The sequence below is a fragment of the Emydura macquarii genome, unplaced genomic scaffold (assembly GCF_026122565.2).
Source record: "Emydura macquarii macquarii isolate MOO-44397 ecotype Brisbane River unplaced genomic scaffold, CSIRO-AGI_Emac_v2 contig_318, whole genome shotgun sequence".
Classification (NCBI taxonomy): domain Eukaryota; kingdom Metazoa; phylum Chordata; order Testudines; family Chelidae; genus Emydura; species Emydura macquarii.
Genome location: NW_027130455.1, coordinates 12,468,750 through 12,489,853, shown reverse-complemented (window position 1 = coordinate 12,489,853; position 21,104 = coordinate 12,468,750). Strand labels below are relative to the sequence as shown.

General features: G+C 43.0%; 1 protein-coding gene across 5 annotated transcripts in view; it reads right to left on the bottom strand.

Moving 5' to 3' along the window:
• The window catches only part of ME3 (malic enzyme 3), a 168,881-nt gene that overhangs the window by 82,456 nt on the left and 65,321 nt on the right, over positions 1-21,104 (bottom strand). For all 5 annotated transcript variants that reach the window (XM_067568656.1, XM_067568676.1, XM_067568667.1 and 2 more), the window contains exons 2-3: positions 2,435-2,568; positions 606-755 (exon numbers count right to left, since the gene is read on the bottom strand). In XM_067568656.1, coding sequence (XP_067424757.1) covers positions 606-755; positions 2,435-2,568 — 284 coding nt within the window. The remainder of the gene's footprint in view (positions 1-605; positions 756-2,434; positions 2,569-21,104) is intronic.

The window sequence follows — 21,104 nt, the reverse complement described above, 5'->3', positions numbered from 1 at the left end:
ACAGAAAAATAAGACACGGTATAGGAAAACTGAATCTTTACTACTGAATTTTCGGGAAAGCACTAAAACCCTTACATCTAACAACTGTAATTACAGCATGAACTAATCAAAATTATTTATTTTTTAAAACTATATAATGACAAGGAATCATGCAGAGTATTTCCCCCTGAAAATGCACTTTGCTCCGCAATCCATTGCAGAGCATATGACACAACACAAGTTCTCTGGGACACCAACAGGTACTTAAAATCCAAATGTAACCCAAAGGGCTGTGCTGCCAAAAGAACTTCAGTGCTATGGAGACAGCAGGGTGGGGCAGGGAAGGGTGTGGAGTCTAAGTGACATTTGTGGCTAAGTTGCACAGACTGTACAGTACTGTTTCAGAACAAAACCACTCTCTGTTCACTGTTTACCGGAAGACAGTAGAGCTGCTCCCAGTTACCCAGCTTGTCATTAACACACACCCACCAAGCTGTTTGACAGCCCATCTTTTGATCAAGAATCAAACTTTATTTTTGCTGGGCCACTCACAAAAATGGGAGTGCTCAATACAAAGGCACATTCACATCCAATTAAAGAAGGGAAAAAATATTCAGTCTACTCACCGGGGTCTTCTGAAAGCTAGACCATACTGCTGACAGGCCAGGCCGACAGTGGGAGTGTAAACTATGGGCATGAATCTCTCAATGTCTGATGTCAGCACTCGGTAAAAAAGCTTCTCATTTCTGTCTTGCAGTGTCATAAGAATAATGTATCTGAAAAAAACCCAAAAACTGATTCACACATCAAAGAACCCGCTTGCTGACAATTCCACTGTGCATGATTCAAGAAGCTAATGGATTATAGATTCATAATGTCTCATTTGCTAAGAACGTGGGACACTCCCACAAGGACCAAGTACTTGTCTTTGGATGGACAGCTCAAGCCTGAGTTTCCAGAGGTACTCAGCATCCATAGTTCCATTACCTTCGACAGGAGATGTACACGCTCAGTACCTCTGAAAATCAGAGCTTGCAGCATCCTCAGCATCTTCTGGATTTGCAGCACAAACATCTCTAATGAGGAGGATCAGAAAAAAAATGCTGAAGGTATGGTTATGTGGGCCAGTGCTGGAATTAATCTAGATCTGATTTAAATTTATCCAGTGGTCTGTGTGCTATACATATTTTAAAGGACTACACATATGCAAACTGCAATAGATTCATATGCCTAAAATGCCCCAACCTACCCTCAATAAAATTCCCGCCCATCCATCCACAGACTTCCACAAACATCACCCTTCAAAACCTTAAATACCCCAATCTACCTATTCCCTTAGAAAGAGTCTTGGAAAATATGAGTGTTAAAAATACAGAAGGATAGTTAAATTCTATACCACAAGAGAAGCTCTAAAATAATAATAATTTTTAAAATTAGGTAATTAAAAAAAAGTTAGGTCACCTGTGTGCCTTATCTTTGCCCACCTGGGCATATGCATCAGGACACAATCTTATATGATCACATACTATTTTGTGTGTAGAATGTAGGATTCACTGATGTGCTTGAGGTATGACAAAACATCTCTCCTATACTCACTTCTTTCTTGAAAATGATTTGCTGGCTGGGAATGAATTTGTCAAATCTCAGTCACAAAAGTGAAAGTCTGAAGAAGTTCTAACCAACTGGAAATGACCCACTTAGAATGGAAACGTGCAAACTTAACCGTAGGTGCTGCTATGTGCACAGGGCCTAATCCTGCGATGTGTAACATGCGGACAAACTACTGGGCTCTTCACAGCTATCTCAGTCTGCCTGCATGCTATGCAATGCAAGACTGGTGCCTCAGTCTATGATAAAGATGGATCAATGCAGCAGAAGTGCTAAACATGCGAGGATGGTACAATTTGTCTGAATTTCTCAGTCGTCAGGCCAGAAACAGTAGTGATGTAAAAGAAAACCACACCCCCCTGGGGAAAGGAAGCACCTAACATTTTCCCACAGTAACTCTTATGAGCAATACTGAAAGTGACGGTGGGTTAGGAACAGGAGGATAAGCAAATGTTGACCACTGCACGGGATTTTTAAATTTCTCCTATCAGTTGGCAGGTTCTTTTTGTTCTTCCATCAGGCATTTTAATGAACATGTTGATAGATAAATAGAGTTAAATGCACCCACTCTGTTAGTGATCATATTGTGTGTAGTGTCATATCTACCTTGGGAGATAACTGGAGTGAACAGAGGAGACAAGGAGCAGGCTAGGATAGACACAACTGGCAAACTGCTAGTTAAGATGCTTGGTTCTGAAGAGTATCGTTAGCTGGAAGAACAGCGATTCTGAAGAAGAAGGGCTCTGAGCACGTAAGGCTTAAAACAGGATCCTCACATCTCCATTTGGATTGTAAAGACCTCAGGCCCAGCCAAAAAATGAGAAGGAAGAAAACTTATTCAACCTACTTGTCTAGATCGCTGGATTTGGTCTCATAGCTTTTCATGACACGGAGAACTTGAACATCTTGGCTCAAGAAGCATGGAGGAAGCAGACCATGAATTCCAAGCTGCAGCCTTTCTTCAAGGGTAAATGCCATCCCCTAGGAAGGAAAGGTGAAGACACAATTGAATAATGGAATATATCATAGTCTGCTCTAATCAGCCAGAATGACCCTGCTTCAGAATTAGCTGCAGAGAAGTCTGTCTTAGTAAAAAAATATCATCCAAGGAACTTGCATAAGGTCTCTTTTTACATTAAATCCTAAATGTTAACTAAAATTCTACACACATTTATTAAGGCAAACAAACAGCTTAGTACATCTGAAAATAAAAAGTAGACACTTATATAGAAATAAGAATAGAAACTTTAATACGGGGAGGACCTGCGGTGAGTTCTTCCACACTTGAGTGTCTGGTACACTCCTCTGAAGTAGCCAACATCGAACACAGTTGAAGCCAGGCCACTCGACTGGATAGACCATTTCTCTGTTCTAATAGGACAATGGCTGTCATTTTTGTACAGACTTTCATCACCTCTGGGCCCTGTTTATACAGCAGTGCTCATATGCATATGCAAAAAACACATTATAAAACAATGTGTTTGAGACTAAGATCTCCTGAGAGCATTCCAAAAAATATTTCCCAAAAAAAGTGTGCCTGATATTGGCCAACTGACCCAGGAAGAAAATGGTATTTTTTGCCTTTGACATTTAGTCTTCAGACCTGTGAGGCTTCTGAAATAATAGAGAATAAAATCAACACTGGACACCCGCTCTAAGTCAGTGCCGGGCTTTACAATGAAAATATTGTGGCACAGTAGGGAAAATACTCACAGCTACTACAAATGTCAAAGTTTTGCTACTACAATGGACGGCAAAGAAAGAGACCATCACAAGTTCAAGCCATCTATTTCCTACAAGCCTTAAATACAGAGGAGAAACATAGGCCAGCAGAAATGTTCAGCATTAAAGCAAAACTTGAAAAACTCAAGTGCCCAAACAGAGAGAGTGATAAATTTGGAGGGACTGATTACAGTTTGGGAGCAAAGCAGCTGACTTCATCCCCAGAGGGAAAGGGACAAACCTAGAAACAGAGCAATCCAGTGCTGATCCTTTAGAAGAGAATTGGGTATAGTTACTGGCATAGTTAGGAGTGTGATATTTTTAATCAATATAGTTATGCCGGTAAAAACCCCAGAGTAGACACAGTACAATGTGGTTTATACCAGTATAGCTTATTTTGCTTCACTGAATTAGAATATGCTACCCCTGTAGAGGAACTTCTATACTGGAATAATTGCATCTACAATAAGGTTTGGTTGGGGTTTTTTGATTTTCTGGGTTTTTTTTCTGCTTTAGCTATAGTTAAAGCAGTAAAAGTTTGCTATGTAGACAAGGCCTCAGTCACACAAGGAGGGGTCTATAGAAGAGCTGGGAATAAAACCCAGGCTGCCAGTCCTCTGCTTTAACCAGGGCCTGCCTTACGGGTGGGCGACATGAGCGACCGCCCAGGGCACCGTAGTCAGGGGGGTGCCACTGTCAAGGGGGTCTCAACGCCCATAGGGCCCCTGTGTGTAGGGGGGTCTCAGTGTCCATGGGACCCCTGTGTGTGGGGAGAAGGGTCTCTGCCCACGGGACCCCTCTGTGTGGGGAGGAGGGTCTCCTGTGTGTATGTCTCAGTGTCTGCACTGAAGGCACCAGTAGCAAAGTATGTGAATGGGGAATGGGTGGGGGCTGAGTCTATAGGCAACGGAGCCACCCTGGGGTGGGGTCCAGGTCTCTGTGTGTGGGGCACCTACAGAGACCAGAGCCAGGATGGCTGCAGCTGGCGTAGGCGGCTCGAGCGTGTTCACCTCAGCCAATCCCTGGATAAGTCAGGAGCAGGACCAGCGTGACCCTTTTCCCGCCCTCCTCAGCCCGGAGCTCGCAGAAAGCAGCGACCTCCAACTGCAGAGGAAGCCGCAGTGGGAGCCAACCTGACAGAGATACCACCTGCTCCAGAGCTGGGCCCATCCCCCCCCGCACCCAGGGGCCTGTATCTCCCCGAACATGATGGTAGCAAATGGGCCATCCCTGGTGATGGGCCCAGGAGCCCCAAGGAGAGAAGAAGGAGCTGAAGGTCATTATTGTGGGGAATGGAGGCTGCAGGAAAGTCTCTGCTCCTGGTGTACGCAAAGGGAGCCTTCCCAGAGGGTCTCCCGCCCCCTAAACTGCCCCCCAATCCAGCCCCTGCCTGAGGCAGCCTCTGCCACCCAGCCCCTCACTATGTCAAGCAGCCTCACAGGATAACAGCACTTCCGCCCCCAGTGGGGGCAGCCTGTTGGCAGTCTCCACGATCCAACCCCCTATTCCCGGCACCCTACGACAAGAAAGGGCGCCAAAATACAAGTGTGCCCAGGGCCATTTTCCCTAAGGCCGGCCCTAGCTTTAACCATAAACAGGAGCATTGCTCCAGGTAGGTTATTAGAAGGCCTAGAAGTAGGTCTGTGCAAAGAGTCCCTTGGTAAAATGGTTCTATTCAGCAAGATAGCACAGCATAGAATAAACAAGGAATCAGACAATGTCTCAGATCAAAAGCTTTAATTCACTGAGGTTTTTTGGTTTTGAGATTAAAGAATTCTGCCTAGAAGCCCAATTGCATGTGTCATTTCTCTTTTGTTGGTCTGAACAGTAATTAATGTGGCTGGCTACTTCCTAAAAGATCAACAAGCACTCTGATTCATTTAAAAAAAATATATGGAAAATGAATCATTGGAGTGGGTGGATACAAAACCAAAACAAACAAACAAACAAAGGGGGAAAATCCAACCCCTAGCAAAGCATAACATTACATGGAAACATATTGAGAGGGTGGGGTAGGGTTACTGCTGAAGATTCTAGTTCTAGTTAAGCTTCAAATGTTCACATCTTCTCTTATCTGAGAGGGCATTTAACCCGTAGAGAGCAGCTTCTTTGCAGCTGAAGCCCATACAAAAAAAAAGTATCTCGGGAACTGAGGCGGGGAGCTACTTAGTTGATAAAGCTTCTTCTTCTCATTGGCTGCATTCCCAGATGATGGGGAAGGATGTGTCATCCAGAAAGGTGTATGGGTGGGGCAGGGACATGGTTTGGTGCTGCTAAATTGTTATAGCAGCAATATTATCATTGGTATTTCTGTGCCCACTCCCCATGTCCCAAGACTGGGAAAGGAAGATACAAAATGTCAGTTACAGAACAACTACAGGGCCTGATCCTACTACTACTAAAGCCAGTGGAACACTCCTATTGCATTTAAAAGGAGCTGGATCAGGCTGTTGGAGTCTGATCCTATAGGGTGCCGAGTGTTATGTTGAGGCCATACAAACAGAGAAGTTAGATAAAAACATAAAAATGCTCTTGCTAGAAGCCTTCCATGAAACATAACTTTATTTCTGAGAATCCAGAATGATCACACACAATAACCCAAAACAGAGAGAGACAACACAGGCTTCTCCCTAAAACAGAGAGGCACAACTCACCCCACCTCACCCTAGGCTGTCTGCCTGCTCAGCGGACTCTGATGGCACACCTTCTTTCAGAGCATCCTGCCTGCAAAGAGGACCAGGAAAACCCCAGAGAATTTGAAGTGATGAACCACAATTTTAACACATTTTTCAATACACCACACCGAGCACGCGGAATACCCATTAAAAACCAAAGCCAGATGTAGGTGCTCAGCACTTCTCCAGATCCAGGCCTTAATCTTCAGTGTCTTTCAAAAGCTCTGTATCCTACAATGCAACTAATTCCCACAGTACCTAGCAGTCCAGGGGCTGCTTGGGTGGCAGGACCAATGGATCTGCTGTTACAGGGAACCACAGGCCACTGCCCTCCATGGAGTGGAGACCTAGGCAGTTCTGGGGCTACTTCAACCTCAGGATGGCCATGCACCAATTTTACCCCCCCGCCTTTTGCTCAAGGGCAGGCTTCCTTCCCATCCGTGGCCTCGAGGGGGGCATGTATGCTGCCAAACAGGGCAGTGTGCCAGTTCCCAGGATTTGAGCCATAGTCTCTAACTATGTAGAGTAATTCACAGTGGGGTGGGCTGAGCAGTCATTCGTGTGAATAAATGAAGAGCTGGGTACTGCACATCTAACAATGCTTAGGAACCATGGCACAGAATGGCCATTTCCCCGTCTGATGAGAGCAATGTGACTGGCACTGAACATGGGTGAACTTTATTTACCTTCCCAAGCCCATGGGGATGGAATTCGTCCTGCAACCCACAAGCAGGTCTGTAGGGACACCATTCCAGTCTATGGGCTGCACGAGTGGCCAAAACTCCTCTGCAAACTTATGGGAAAGCCCTATTGAATGTAATGGACTAAAAACAACTGGGTTCTACATCAAAATTGTATAGGGTTCTACAGATGCTATTTAAAACCTGTAGAGAATAACGTCCTTTCCATAGGTATTTGGACCTATAGAATTCTATGGCAGGGACATACTTAGATTGTAAGGCCTTTGGAGCAGGGACCATCCTTTTGGTCTCTTTGTACAGCACCTAGCACAATGGGTCCTGGTCCAGGACTGAGGCTCCTAGGTGCTGCCATTTACATGCAATAATTAATAATACAACATCTCTATTAAATTCAAACAAGGGTTGGGCAGCAAAGAACAATGGAAAGGTTATTGTTTTCTGCTATGGTCTATGCAGCATTTTCCATAAGGGGCTCCCTCCTCTGATACCCGCTGCACCAGTTGAATAAGGGTGGGTGCAGAGTACCGCTCCATCACGAGTGGGGAGGGGGTGGGATTGCGACCACATCTTGCACAGCCCTCTTTGTCCCCCATCCCTTTCCCTGCACAGCTCTACTGCAAAGGCTTGCACAGGCCCTCCCCACACACAGGGATGGAAGCCAAAAATAAAAATACAATGACAGTACTTGTTGCTTCTGGATTTTCAGGCGGCTTGACTCAGCATGTTTTGAGATCTCCTCCGAAACCCCAGTAGGATTTCCCATGACACATTCCCACTGATTATTGTTGTGCAAACCTTTTGTTGACCATGATTTACAAACCCCCTTTTAACAGTCTCTCTCTCTCTCTCTGAGTTCAAATCCCACGCTCCTGGTCATCCCTTGTGTTACAAGCTGGTGAAATAGTTGTTCGTTTCTAATCCATTCATAGATTAGCTCCTTCCTCTCCCATGGAAACTAGGAACTTTCAAAAATTATCATTAAGCAGCTCAATTTTTCATTTGCTTTGTAAAGATCTTTAGTACAAATATAGGAGGCTAGGGATTTAACTATAGGAAGGTCCATTGATCTAATTATGGCATCAAGTAACTGCCATTGGGGATGTAATAATATTCCTTGCTCTAGGCAAGTTTCATTTGTTTGGTTGGGCTACAGTCACTGGACCCAATACTGCCTTCATTTACACCAGTTTTACAGCAGTGCAACTCCAAAGATTTCAGTGAAGTTACTCCTGATTTATGTTGATGTAAATGGAGTGTAGAATTGGACCTATACATTAAGAGAAGGTCCCTATGCCAAAGTGCTTGCAGGCTAAGGGCCCGATCCTGCAAACTCAAGACAGTAAGCATTTCCATGATCAGGACATCCTTAACATTAGATGTGGCACAATGAGAGAGTGGCAAACAGAAGGAGGCACAAAGGACAAAGTAATGGCATTATTCCATATCATTATTGACATTATTGGAGGTTTGATTCATTTCACATTTGCTTCAGTGTGTTAATTCAGAACCAAAGTGTTCACAGGTTTTTATTTATTGAACTGTATGAACAATTTTGTTGTAAATGTCCCAAATCCCCACATTATCCCTGCAGACCCCCAGTGATAGGGTTATACTGACAATGAGCAGAGAGCTCATTACTATTTCCCATGGTTTGCCAGTCCCCAGGGTACCAATTTTTCTTCACAAAAAACAAAACAAAACAGATCCATATGTTAGAAATTATAAAAGTTTTGTCTACAAACTGGATCCCTTCAATATCCAAGCAAACAGATTTTCAAGACAGGGCTAGACAAAACTCCATAAAAAAATCATTACTTGTCTGACTGAATGCTTTTGTAAGGAATCTTTCAACTGTACATTTACTTAAAAATACCCTTATTAGTAAGGCCCTACCTGAATTACAGGATTATTGTCCAAAAATTGCAGCTGAGTTGCGGACAAGCCATGGAAAATTGCAGAAAAATAATAATGGACCTTATTATTTGCGGTAATCAAGTCCATTATTATTTTCCCACAATTTTCCATTGTCAGCCACCAGGGGCTGAGTGTGGGAACCCAGGGCTGACAGCAGGAACATGGGGCTAAGAGTGGGGGCTTCCGCTATCAAAATTGCAGCAGAAGCCTAATATTGCAGAATACACAGAATCGCAACCTAGGTATGGCCTTACTTATTAGTGTATTAGAAGAGGATATTGAGATGTTTTGATAGATGGTTTTTCCAAAATGACTGCCAGGTAATAAATTATAGTAGTTGGTTCTTAGAAAGCTCAAATGTTGGCCTGATTCATTTCCTGTTTCTTCTGAAAAAAAATCCCAACCCAAAACAGTGTTACCATAGTCCTGAGAAATAAAAAAAACCCAAAACCACTCATAGAGGCTGATCCAATTACTATTCAGGTACCTGGAAAGACTTTAATGAGTCTCAGTGGGTTGTTTGTCAATACATGATTCTCAGAGGGCTTTACAAGCACCAATTCAGTAGGCACCCTCTATACCCCAGTGAGATGGATGAGTAATATCGTACCCATTTTACAGAATGGGTATGCTGATCCCCACAGGGGCTTTGGAGTAGAACTTAGAAGATGACAGAAAAGTCCTGATATATTATTATTTGAATTACAGTAACAAAGAATCCCCAGTCAGGATTGGGGCCCCATTGTGCTGGCCACTGTGTTTACAGACTAAGAGATAATCCCAGCCCTAAAGAGTTTAATATCCTAATAATCCACTTGCTACATTTTGTCATATAACAATCAGAAGGAAAAGGTAGGAGAGGGTAAGGCAAGCAGTAACGAGACAGTCAGCTTACATACATTAGCCATGTGCACAGCTAGATCTCAGGAAAAACATTCTCCACATAAGGCCTCTGCATCCCGCACTGGGAAGTCTCTCAATTCAGAAGGAAAGAAAAAAAACCCAAACATACTGAAACATGAACTGGTTCCTAGGCTCACCGAAGCCTCTGGCAGAACAGTTTCAAGGTCAGCCATCAAAATGCTCCATTAGATACATCATTGCATTACCCCTAAGTTTCTGTGGAGTTAGTTTGTGGATGATCTACTTCTTCTAATAGTGAAATACCACATCTTCAGGTTCATTTGCTAGGATAAAAGCTATAATGTTTACAAGACTAGGACATAAGCTGATCACCAGCTGGGGGGCAGGAAGTGGAGCTCCCCCTGGCCCTATGGTATAGTACTTCATAATTAGATACAGTACGCGATGCATAGAATAATAAACTTATAGACATGTAGGGCTGGGAGGGACCTCGACTTGTCATCCAGTCCAGGCACCTATGCTGAGGACCAAGTAAACGTAGAAAGACCATTCCTGACGTTTGTTTGTACATCTTGTTCTTAAAAACCTCCAGCAATGGGGATTCCACAACCTTGCTTAAAGCCTATTCCGGTGCTTAACTACGCATCATGTCATCTTTGGAAACAGCAGGCAATGGCCAGTGTAAGAGCTCCCCTAACTAGATGGGCCATTTCTTTATTACAGTACAGCAGTTCTGATGATCTTATAACGTCATGCTGATCTCAAGTACAGTACACACTCCCCCTACACAGGAAGAATTCTACTTCCTCAGGAACACAGCTATTAACTTAAAGTATGAAAAACAGCCCATCGTGTTCAGTTCAAACAATGAAACCTGTATCAGTACAAAGATCAAGGCAATATCAAGATTTAAACTTGATCCTGAAATTTAGAGTTGTAAGGGGAGAGTTTAAAAAGTCATTATTTTAGTTTGTCTGGTAAATGCCTCTGTTATACAGATAGCTGATCATGTCATAGTACTTGCCTGTTATAGGGACTGAGAACTATCGAGAGTAATAACTTCATTTAGAGATCCTAGATACAATTATACAGACAGACAGACAGACAATTATCTAATTACTATAAGCACAGGAGCAGCACTTTAGTTTTTGGAGGACAACAGTCGTTATGTTTACAGCACACACCTAATTAACTACAACAGTCATCCTGCCTGTTCTAGGCTGGCCCCTTGTTTGAAGCATTTTGAGTTTGATGTAGTGATGATTAGTTGTAGTTATAAGCATTTGGAGAGCACAGATGGAGTCTACTGCAGGTAGGGTGACCAGATAGCAAGTGTGAAAAATCAGGACCGGGGGTGGGGAGTAGTAGGTACCTATGTAAGAAAAAGCCTCTAATATCGGGACTGTCCCTATAAAATCGGGACATCTGGTCACCCTAATTGCAGGTCACTGCTTATGCCATGGAACCACAGACTGGCTTTATTGATTATTTGTATTACTGAGGTGCTTGGAAACCCCAGTCATGGACCAGGATCCCATTGTGCTGGGCACTGTACAAACAGAACAAACAGACAGCCTTGAGATACAATCATAGGGAGTGAAATCCTGGCCCCATTGAAGGTCAATGGTAGTTTTGCTGTTGATTTTAATGGGGCCAGGATTTCCCTTACTGTGATCGTTCCCACATCAGTATGAACTTCAACTTCAAAGGCCCGAAATTCAAGGGAAGGTCTGGATATGGGGAGACTCCCTTTTCTGACAACATGACAGCATCTTCTCAGTGTACTGCACTGCTCTCCATTGATTGCTGAGAGACCTTGTGCAAATGAAGACAGTCTCTGTACCTCAGTTTCCACAGCTGTAAAATAGGGTCATATTTGCATACTTTACCATGCACTGAGGGAAATCATTAGTATTTATAAAGCATTTTGAGTTCCTCAGATGAGAGGTGCTGCAGGAATAGGAAGTATTAGTTTCTAGACCCCGCCTCTCCTTTCTTATCTTTAATGTGAAATTCCTTCACATCTTTTAAGTAAAACTAATGCACTAACGAAAGCAGCCCTAAATACTGTTATCTCTAAGTTATTTAACTATCACTTTAAGATGTAGGCAAAGATGCAAATACCTATAGATCTCCCCACAGAGATGCCTCCCTGATCGCCATCCCTCGTTTGACTAATTCACATGGCCTTTGTTGTTTTCTGCCCGCTCCAGTCATTTATCTACATTACGAGCTCTTTGGCCTCAGTTCTTTCCAAAACTCCCAGCTAAACACTGGGGCTCTACAAATAAGTAGTAATGATAACAGTGTGCCTGTGCAAATCTGCATTGTAACCGATTAGTTAAGAGACACACAGCAGTGTGCAGCGTCATAGTAGTATGATAGGCGAATTTAATGTTCTGCTCCTTCTACAGCACAAGGATGCTCTGCTCATTGTCAGCATGAGTTAGGGCCTCCTTCTGCCCCCTCTAAAGTCAATAGGACTTCTACGTGAGCAGGATAAGGCCTTTAGCCTCTTCTTCCCTTTGGCACTGAGCTGTGAGAGAGGGGAGCTCTTCGTGCTGTTCTGATTTAGCAGCTGTCCCTGAGCATCTGAGCTTCTCTCTTTTCAGCTTGAGGATATTTTTCTTTCCCCCTCCGCAGCCTCCCATAAGACTGCACAATGGTTGTCTTCAGCCCTCTGCAATTTTCTTTTCTTTCAAGGCATCAAATGCTCTGCATCTCTTTCTTTACTGAAGAGTGGTAAATGAATAAATAAAGAGAAAAACTATATATGTTACACCAAGATCATCTTTAATGCTGATAGGGTCCTAGGCTGGGAAGCAAATCTGCTTCTCAGTTTTAACTTGTGTGTATCTATTTTACACACACACACACACACACACACACACACACACACACACACACACACACACACACACACAGAGAGAGAGAGAGAGAGAGAGAGAGAGAGAAGAGACAGGATGCCTAAGTATCAATAAAGGTTTCACTTGATCTTTGACTTTTGTAACCCTCATTGTCCTTGCATGCCCTCTCCCTTCACTTTGTGTTTACTGTCAGCCTTGTTGTGTTCATTCTAATTATATTGTGTCTAAATTTTATCTCATATATATGTACAGCATCCAGCATTATGGGGCGGCAATAGAGAATGGGCCTTCTAAATGCTATTGTTATACAAATATTAAACAACGTCTCACATTCTATTGCACTTCCCTTGCAAGGATCTCTGAGCGTTCTGCAGACGTTACTAGATCCCAGTTCCTTCTAATCTTCATGCCTCTCATCATCCACTTCACCCATTTCTGCACCCTTTCTATCTCAGCTCTGCCTTTTTCCAGAAGGTATGATCAGAAGTGTACTCAGTATTCCAGGTGAGGATATATCATAAACAGTTTTATAACATTACCAGTATTATTGGATTTGGTAAAATAATTTTTTTTCAAGAAATGTCCAGAGCACTAGATAGATACCCCCCAACTACTACTATACACCAAATAAATAAATGAAAATAAAGTCATTGAGATTGTGTAATGAAAAGTGCTAAAAATCTAAGATATTCTCTTCCTTTTCCGCCAACTGTTTCTGCTCAAGGACAACAATATAAAACAAATACTAAGTTGTCCAAGAACAAGAGGGGAAGAAAACATCTTCAATTGTTCAATGATAGCACTGATGACTAAAATACTTTGACGTTGCAGATTGTTTGATAAACAGGTCTATGAAACAAGAATTGTGACAGAAATTTTATAGAATGTGTGTGTCGGTTTGCAGCATGCTTTGCCATATGTTGACCAAAACAGCCGAACCATCTGCTTCTAGTAGGAAGCCGTAAGTCACCCTTCTGGCAAAGCTTCAAATGGATTTAAGACAAAGTTTCAATTCTTGAGTCCCCTAAATGCTAGAACCTAAATGCAACCGATATTGTTCTTGGCACAACTGCTGGCCAGCCAGCTCAGCACAGCCATTGCTGCAGCCTCTGCCTGCTCAGAGGAAGACTGGCTGAGGCCAACAAAGTAGTTTCCTTCCTCTGGCAATACAATTTTTGATTATCACAGAGTAAGTCAAGTGACTCAGAGGTGAAGCACGACAAGCGCCGGGGTAAACAAACCGTGTTTATTCAAAGAATCCAGACTAAATCCTTAATATAATGACCATGAAAGGGAAATGGCAGAAGCAGCGACACAGAAGCCAGCAGACAGAGCTAAACACAGGGGAGTCAGAGGGAGTTTTGAAGGGGCGTTTGGAGGAGTGTGAGTGGTGTTCTGTTTTGGTGTATGTGTTTGAGGGGTTTCCTTGACAAGACCTTAGGGGGGAAGGTTATGACAGCTACAGAGGCAGCAGTGGTAGTGACCCAAAGAATGGAAGAGACCATGAAGATGATGGGATGTGGAAGCTGCGGGATGTACATTATCCTGGACCGAGTACCTGAAAGGGGCTTCGTTTGTATGAAGCACCGCCTGACAGCTCTGGTGAAAGAGGTGATCCAAGGTCTGGAGATGCAGATCGAAACTGTGGTTGAGTTTCGAGGGGGATTTGAGCAGAAGATGAAGGGAAGGAGGGAGGAGGCTAAAGCGAAAACTCAAGACTTGCAGATGCAAGCTAGACTGGAGAACAGAGGGTAAACTGATGGATGAGGGAAGTGGCCAGTGGAAGTGTGTGACTACGAGAACCAGGCAGAGGAAAAGATGGGCTAGTGAAGGAGAAATAGAGCTGAGGAAGAGGTTTGCTGAATTGGAAGATGAAGAGGAGGGGTGGGCAATGACGGAAGGTGGGAGAGCAAGGAAGAAGAGAAGAGCGGCCAGTCCTAGAAGAAGAGGGGAGGAGTCAATGGAGATAGGCAGAGTTTGGAGCCCCTGGAGGATACAGGATGACTCACAAAAGACTGCCAGTGAGAACAAAAGACAAGAAGACTTGTAGCCAGAAAGAACAGAAGGAGGAAGGCCAGAGAATTGCACCAGTATGAGGAAGAGGCAGGTCTACATGACTGGGGATTCTTTACTAAGAAGAACAGACAGGCTTGTCACCAGAGCTGATCCGGCAAACAGAAGGATGTGCTGTGTTTCAGGAGCTAAGATACAGGATAGGGACCTGAGGCTGAAAGGATCCAAAAGGGAGCAGGAAAGAATCCACTGATTGTTCTTCATGTGGGAACAAATGGCATTGTGGATTCTTGCTGGAATGCATCCAGGGAGACTTTTCCAGGCTGCGGAAGATGCTTAAAGAAATGAAGGCTCAGGTGATCTTCAGTGGGATTTACCTGTCCGTAAAGGAGAGTGAAGGCAAGTCAAGATTATGATGCTCAACAGATGGCTCAGGGAATGATGCTATATGGAGGGCTCTGGGATGTTGACCACTAAGAGGCATTCACGGACAGAATGTTGTTCTCATGGGATAGACTCCACCTGAGTAGGGAGGGAAATAGACTTCTGGGATGGAAATTGACAGAACTGATTGAAAGAGCTTTAAATTAGGAATTCAGAGGAGACGGCTGGGCGATGTTCATGTAATCACCATGCCTGATTCGAATATCGAGTGGGTGGAAAATCAAGTAAGAGGATACAACAATGGAGAAAGGAACAACAAAGGGTAGCAGAATGGACATTAAGAGGAAAGAAAGTGTCATTGGTACTAGCACTAACAGTCAGGCAGGAGATACTGGCAATAGAATGGCTGTACCTAAATCAGGTGAGGAATCTGGGAGAAGAGAAGCGGAAACAACTAACATGTCTGTATACCAATGTGAGGAACCAGGGTGAGAAATTGGAGGAACTACAACTACTGGTGTAGTAAGCAAAACCAGATATTATGGGGATAGCAGAAATATGGTGGAATAGTAGTCATGACTGGAGTACAGGTATTGAAGGGTATGTGCTGTCCAGGAAAGACAGAAGAAAAGGTAAAGGTGCTGAAATAGCATTTTTTATTAATGATGAGGTAGACTGTAAAGAAATTAGAAGTGATGGAATGAATAAAATGGAATCTGTTTGGGTCAAAATCACTTTGGGGAAGAAAAGTAACAGAAGCGCCACTGGAATAGAGCTTGTGGTCTGTTATAGATGCCCAGAATCTGAACTAGATATGGATATAATCATTTTTAATATTTTAATGAAATAAATTCTACAAGGAATTTTGTGATAATGGGAGACATTAATTTCCCAGATACAGAATGGAGGACAAGTGCTACTAATCATGGTAGAGACCAGATATTCCTGGATGTGATACCTGAAAGATTTCTTCACTAAATAGTCACCGAACCAATAAGAGGTGATGACGTTTTAGGTTTAGTATTGGTTAGTGAGGACCTCATAAAAGAACTGGTTGTAGATTACTATTTTGGTTTAAGTGATCATGAGATAATTCAGTTTAAACTAAATGGAAGGATAAACAAAAATATATCTGCAGTTAGGATTCCTGATTTCAAAAGGATAAACTTAAAAAATTAAGGGAAATAGTTAGGGAAGTGGACTGGATGAAGAACTCAAGGATCTGAATGTGGAGGAGACTTGGAATTACTTTTAAAGTCAAAGTTGTAGAAACTATATGAAGCCTGCATCCCAAGCAAGGGGAATAAAATTGTAGGGAATGGTTACAGACCAAACTGGACGAAGAAGCATCTTAAACAAGTGATTAAAAGAAAGCCTACAAGGAATGAAAGAAGGGATGGATCAGCAAGGAAAGCTACCTCTTGGAGATCAGAAAGTGTAGGGAAAAAGGGAGAAATGCCAAAAGCCAAGCAGAGTTGGACCTTGAAAAGGAAATTAAACCAATAGTAAAAGGTTCTTGTGCCATGTAAAGAAAACAAGGAAGGAAGAAGTGGGACCGTTAAGCAATCAGAATGGGGCGTAGATTAAAGATAACTTAGGTATGGCCCAACACATGAACAAATACTTTGCCTCAGTTTTTAATAAGGGTAATGAGGAATTTAGGGAGAGTGGCAGGGTGGCTTATGGACAAGGATATGGACATAGAAATGACAACATCTGAGGTAGAAGTCAAATTCAAAAACAGTTTAATGGGAGCAAATCAGAAGGCCCAGATAATTTCCATCCAAGAATTTTAAAGAAACTGGCACATCAAATTGCAAATCCAATAGCAAGAATTTTTAATGAATCCATAAAAATGAATCATACCCTATGGCTGGAGAATTGCTAACATAGTTCTTATTTTTAAGAAAGGGGGGAAAGAGTGATCTGGGAAACTACAGACCTGTTAGTTTGACCTCAATTGTATGTAAGGTCTTAGAACAAATTTTGAAAGAGAAAGTAGTTAAGGCTATAGAGGTAAATGGTAATTGGGATAAACACAACATGGTTTTACAAAAGATAGATTGTGCCAGACCAACCTGATCTCTTTCTTTGAGAAGATAACTGATTTTCTAGAAAAAGGAAATGTGGTAGATCTCATCTACCTGGATTTCAGTAAGGCATTTGATACAGTTCCACATGGGAAATTATTAGTTAAATTGGAAAAGATGAGGATTAATATGAGAACTAAAAGGTGGGTAGGAACTGGTTAAAGGGGAGACTACAACAGGTCATTCTGAAAAGTGAACTGTCGGGCTGGAGGAAGGTTACTATGGGAGTTCCTCAGGGAACGGTCTTCGGACCAATCTTATTTAGCATTTTCATTCATGACTTTGGCACAAAAAATAGGAATGTGCTAATAAAATCTGCAGATGTCACAAAGTTCAGAGGTAATGCCAATACGGAGGAGGACTGTCATATCATACAAGAAGATGGCCTTGAAAACTGGAGTAATAAAAATGGGATGAAATTTAATAGTGCAAAGTGCAAGGTCACATATGTAGGGACTAACAAGTAGAATTTTTGCTATAAGTTGGGGACATATCAATTGGAAACTACACAGGAGAAAGACCTGGGTGTATTGGTTGGTCACAGGATAACTATGAGCCTCCAATGCGATGCAACTGTGAAAAAGGCTAATGGAATCCTAGGATGCATCAGGTGAGGTATTTCCAGTAGAGACAGGGAAGTGTTAGTACCATTGTACAAGGCACTAGTAAGACCTGATCTGGAATACTGTGTGGTATTCTGATCTCCTATGTTTAAGAAAGATTAATTCAAACCAGAACAGGTGCAGAGGTGGGCTACTAGGATGATCAGGTAACGGAGAACCTACCTTGTGAGAGAAGACTTAAGGAACTTGGCTCGTTTAACCTAACCAAACAAAGGCTGGGGCAAAGTATGGTGGTTCTTTAGAAATATATCAGAGGGATAAACACCAAGGAAGTAGAGAAGTTATATAAGTTAAGGGCTACTGTTGGCACACAAACAAATGGCTATATACTGGCCATCAACAAGTTTAGACTTGAAATTAGATCAAGGTTTCTAACCATCAGAGAAGTGAAATTCTAGAAGAACCTTCCCAGGGGGCAGTGGGGCAAAAAACCTAACTGGTTTCAAGACTGAGCTTGATAGGTTTATGGAGGGGATGATATGATGAAACTGCCTGCAATGGCATGTGGCCCATCTATGACTGCTAGCAGCAAATATCTCCAATGGCCAGAGATGGCACACAAGATGGGCAGGTCTTTGAGTTACTACAGAGAATTCTTTCCCAGCATCCAGCTGGTAGGTCTCACCCACATGCTCAGGGTTTAGCTGATTGTCATATTTGGGGACAGGAAGGAATTTCCCCCCAGGTCATATTGGTAGAGACCCTGGTTTTTTTTTGCCTTCCTCTGCAGGATGGGGCATGGGCCACTCGCTAGTTTAAACTAGAGTAAATGGTGGATTTTCTATAACTTTCATACTTATATCATGATTTGAGGGCTTCAGTAACTCAGCCAGAGGTTATAGGTCTATTCCAGGAGTGGGTGGGAGAGGTTCTGTGGCCTGCAATGTGCAGGAGCTCAGACTAGATGAGCACGGTGGCCCCTTCTGGCCTCATGGCCTGTGAGTAGCATTGATTTGATCCATGTGCTGCGTGGTCTTCAGGAAACCTCTGTCCAGACATCAAACCTGACAACATGCAATTCTTCTGTTAATTCTTGGCCTTGACTGAGCAATTTCCACTTTGCTGAAGTTGCACTCGATGGTGCGCTGTGTTAGGAATGTGGAAAATGCCCATTGGGGTCCACAAGTGACAAGGCCAAAATAATTTCCACTATAGAGGACCTGATCCTGAGAGATGCAAAGTGGTCATCACTTCCACTGTCTTCAAAGGCAGGTGCTGGAGCTCAGTACATCTCTGCATCAGACCCCAGAGTTTGGATTTTATTACCTAGGTGCCCGATTCTCCATTGCCCTGCACCTTATGCAACCAAGGCACTAGTGCGGAGTAGGTGTCAACGTTACTGAACAGAGAGGTAGAGTTTTGGGCCTACTTAAATAACCGCATAAGGTGTAAGGCGATGGAGAATCAGGCCCCAACTAGTCAGGGTTGACGGGCTAGTGTATGTTCTGGGGAAATTGAAGTTACAAAAATAGAGGCTGACATTGACTCAAAAGTGCTCAGTGGACATTTGATGTAGAATGTACACCTGATAGTTATATTTAATGTGGCCTTTACTCACCTTTTGGGCTGAAACTCATATATAGCAAATGTGCTGTGTACTAAGCAATTCACATAGGGCCAAATCTTGCAACGTCTTACCAGGCCATGAAAAGCTCTACTTTAAACATAGCAGAAGCACTGTACTGACACTTTGCAATGAGACCAGGAAGTAGAGAGGCCATTCAGCCAGCTCAGATACTTAGGAGAAGGGCATTCTAAGGACCTATATTGACAGACTTCACAGACCCACGTGTTCCAAGGGAGTAAATAGAATGAGTGAGAGAGTGTGTGTTCAGTGTGAAAGAGAGAGGACAGGATGAATGGTGAGTGTAGACGTGGCCAGTCCGTTTCTGAACTGCACCCATCCACAACCCCCCATGAAATGGATGGGGGAGGGGGTGAATCCAACGGGTGGTAACAGGCTGCCCAGATGTACCACACACTGTCTAAAGGGAGAACTCCACTGCCCTCATGCTCCTGTGTTTCCTCCAGATAAAGCCCTTTGACTTCAGGTTTGCACAACCCCCAAAATGTCATCCTTAGAGCAGTTTTACTTTTTTTTCCTTCTTCCATTGTGTGTGAGCCATAGTGCACCTTCTACACTGATGGATACAAAAACCCAACTCTCTTCATCTCTTCCTTCAAGCATTCCTGGAGACTTCCTTTCAAAGAAACTGCAAGAAGTTTAAATGCAAAGTCAGTCCCAGTTTTTAATTCCCTAATCAACAACTAAGAAGTTAATCTACAGACCAATAATGGCTATACATTAACTGTAGTAACTTCATTCAAGTGAGAATAAAATAATCTAATTCCAGGTTCTATAAATCCTGGAGTTAGGGTATGGGCCTCCCCCGGAAGTCAGTGGAAGTTTTGTGCATGCTGTAGCAGTCACACAGCATGGGTTTTTCTGTGATGATTTCCTGAAGGGATATTTTTTATTTCTGTAAACATTAGAATGAAATGTGCATGTCTCAGAACCCAAGGAAACAACATGTATTTAGTGTCAAACCAGCCTTACTCCTCCTCGACCAAGCATTAAATAAATTTTCCTACTTGAACTTAGTTAATATCACAGCTTATCATGCACTAAACCTTATTAAAAACAAAATACTTACCACTTAACAATGACAAACATGCCAGGAATATCTGAAACTTCTCTGTCTTAAAAAAGGTACCAGACAACCAACCAGCATCTACTTTCATCTCAAGATGAGCTTCAGGGCCCAAACTATCAATTTCACCTAAAATTAGAACTAAGCACCATTTTTACTTGGCAGTGAGTTAACAGCACGAAAGTGAATACAATGGTCTTCTTGAACTGGAAGAACAGTGCTATTTTCCTAATATTACTTTGTCACACAAGCAGTCTCTCTAGTTGCCACAGGGATATTACATGATCATGTGTAGGAAGGTGGTGTTTCACACGGTCACAAATGAGAGCAGAAGCTGAATCACACATGCTGCAGCTCATGAAGCCTTAAGATGATATTAGACCCATAACCTGTGAAACACATCCAAGTCCCTCCTAGTTGGTCAAAGCCACTGGGGGACAGCTATGTCCCCTATTAATGGGGATAGTCAATGCCTCCTTCACAGAAACACAACTGCCATACTCTTTGAAAAACACAATAGTTTGCCCAGTTCTCAAGAAGCCAACACTCAGTTCTGGAAGAGCTCTCCAACTACCATCCTGTCTCCAACCTCCCCTTTCTGAGCAAAGTAATTGAGAAAGTAGCAACCACCAAGCTTCAATAACACAGAGTATCAGCCAACACTCTGGATGACTCAATCAGAGGTCAGACCATAGGGACACAGGGACAGCTATAGTGGCACTATAAAGTGACCTCCTCATGGTCACAAGTAAGACCTCCACATTCATACTGCTGGACCCCACTGCATGGTGGACTACAAGATATGCTAAACCATTGACGTGACATAGCAGGAGTAGATGGCTCAGCATGGCAACGGCTCCAATTGTTACTCTCTAGCAGAACTCAGAGCACAGTGATGGGTAACTGCTTCTCCTCACCTGCAGGGATCCATACCATCCCTGCTTCTCTTCAATAGCTACACAAGACCACTGCAAGACATAGTCAGACACCATGGGCTCAGCTGCCAACAGTAT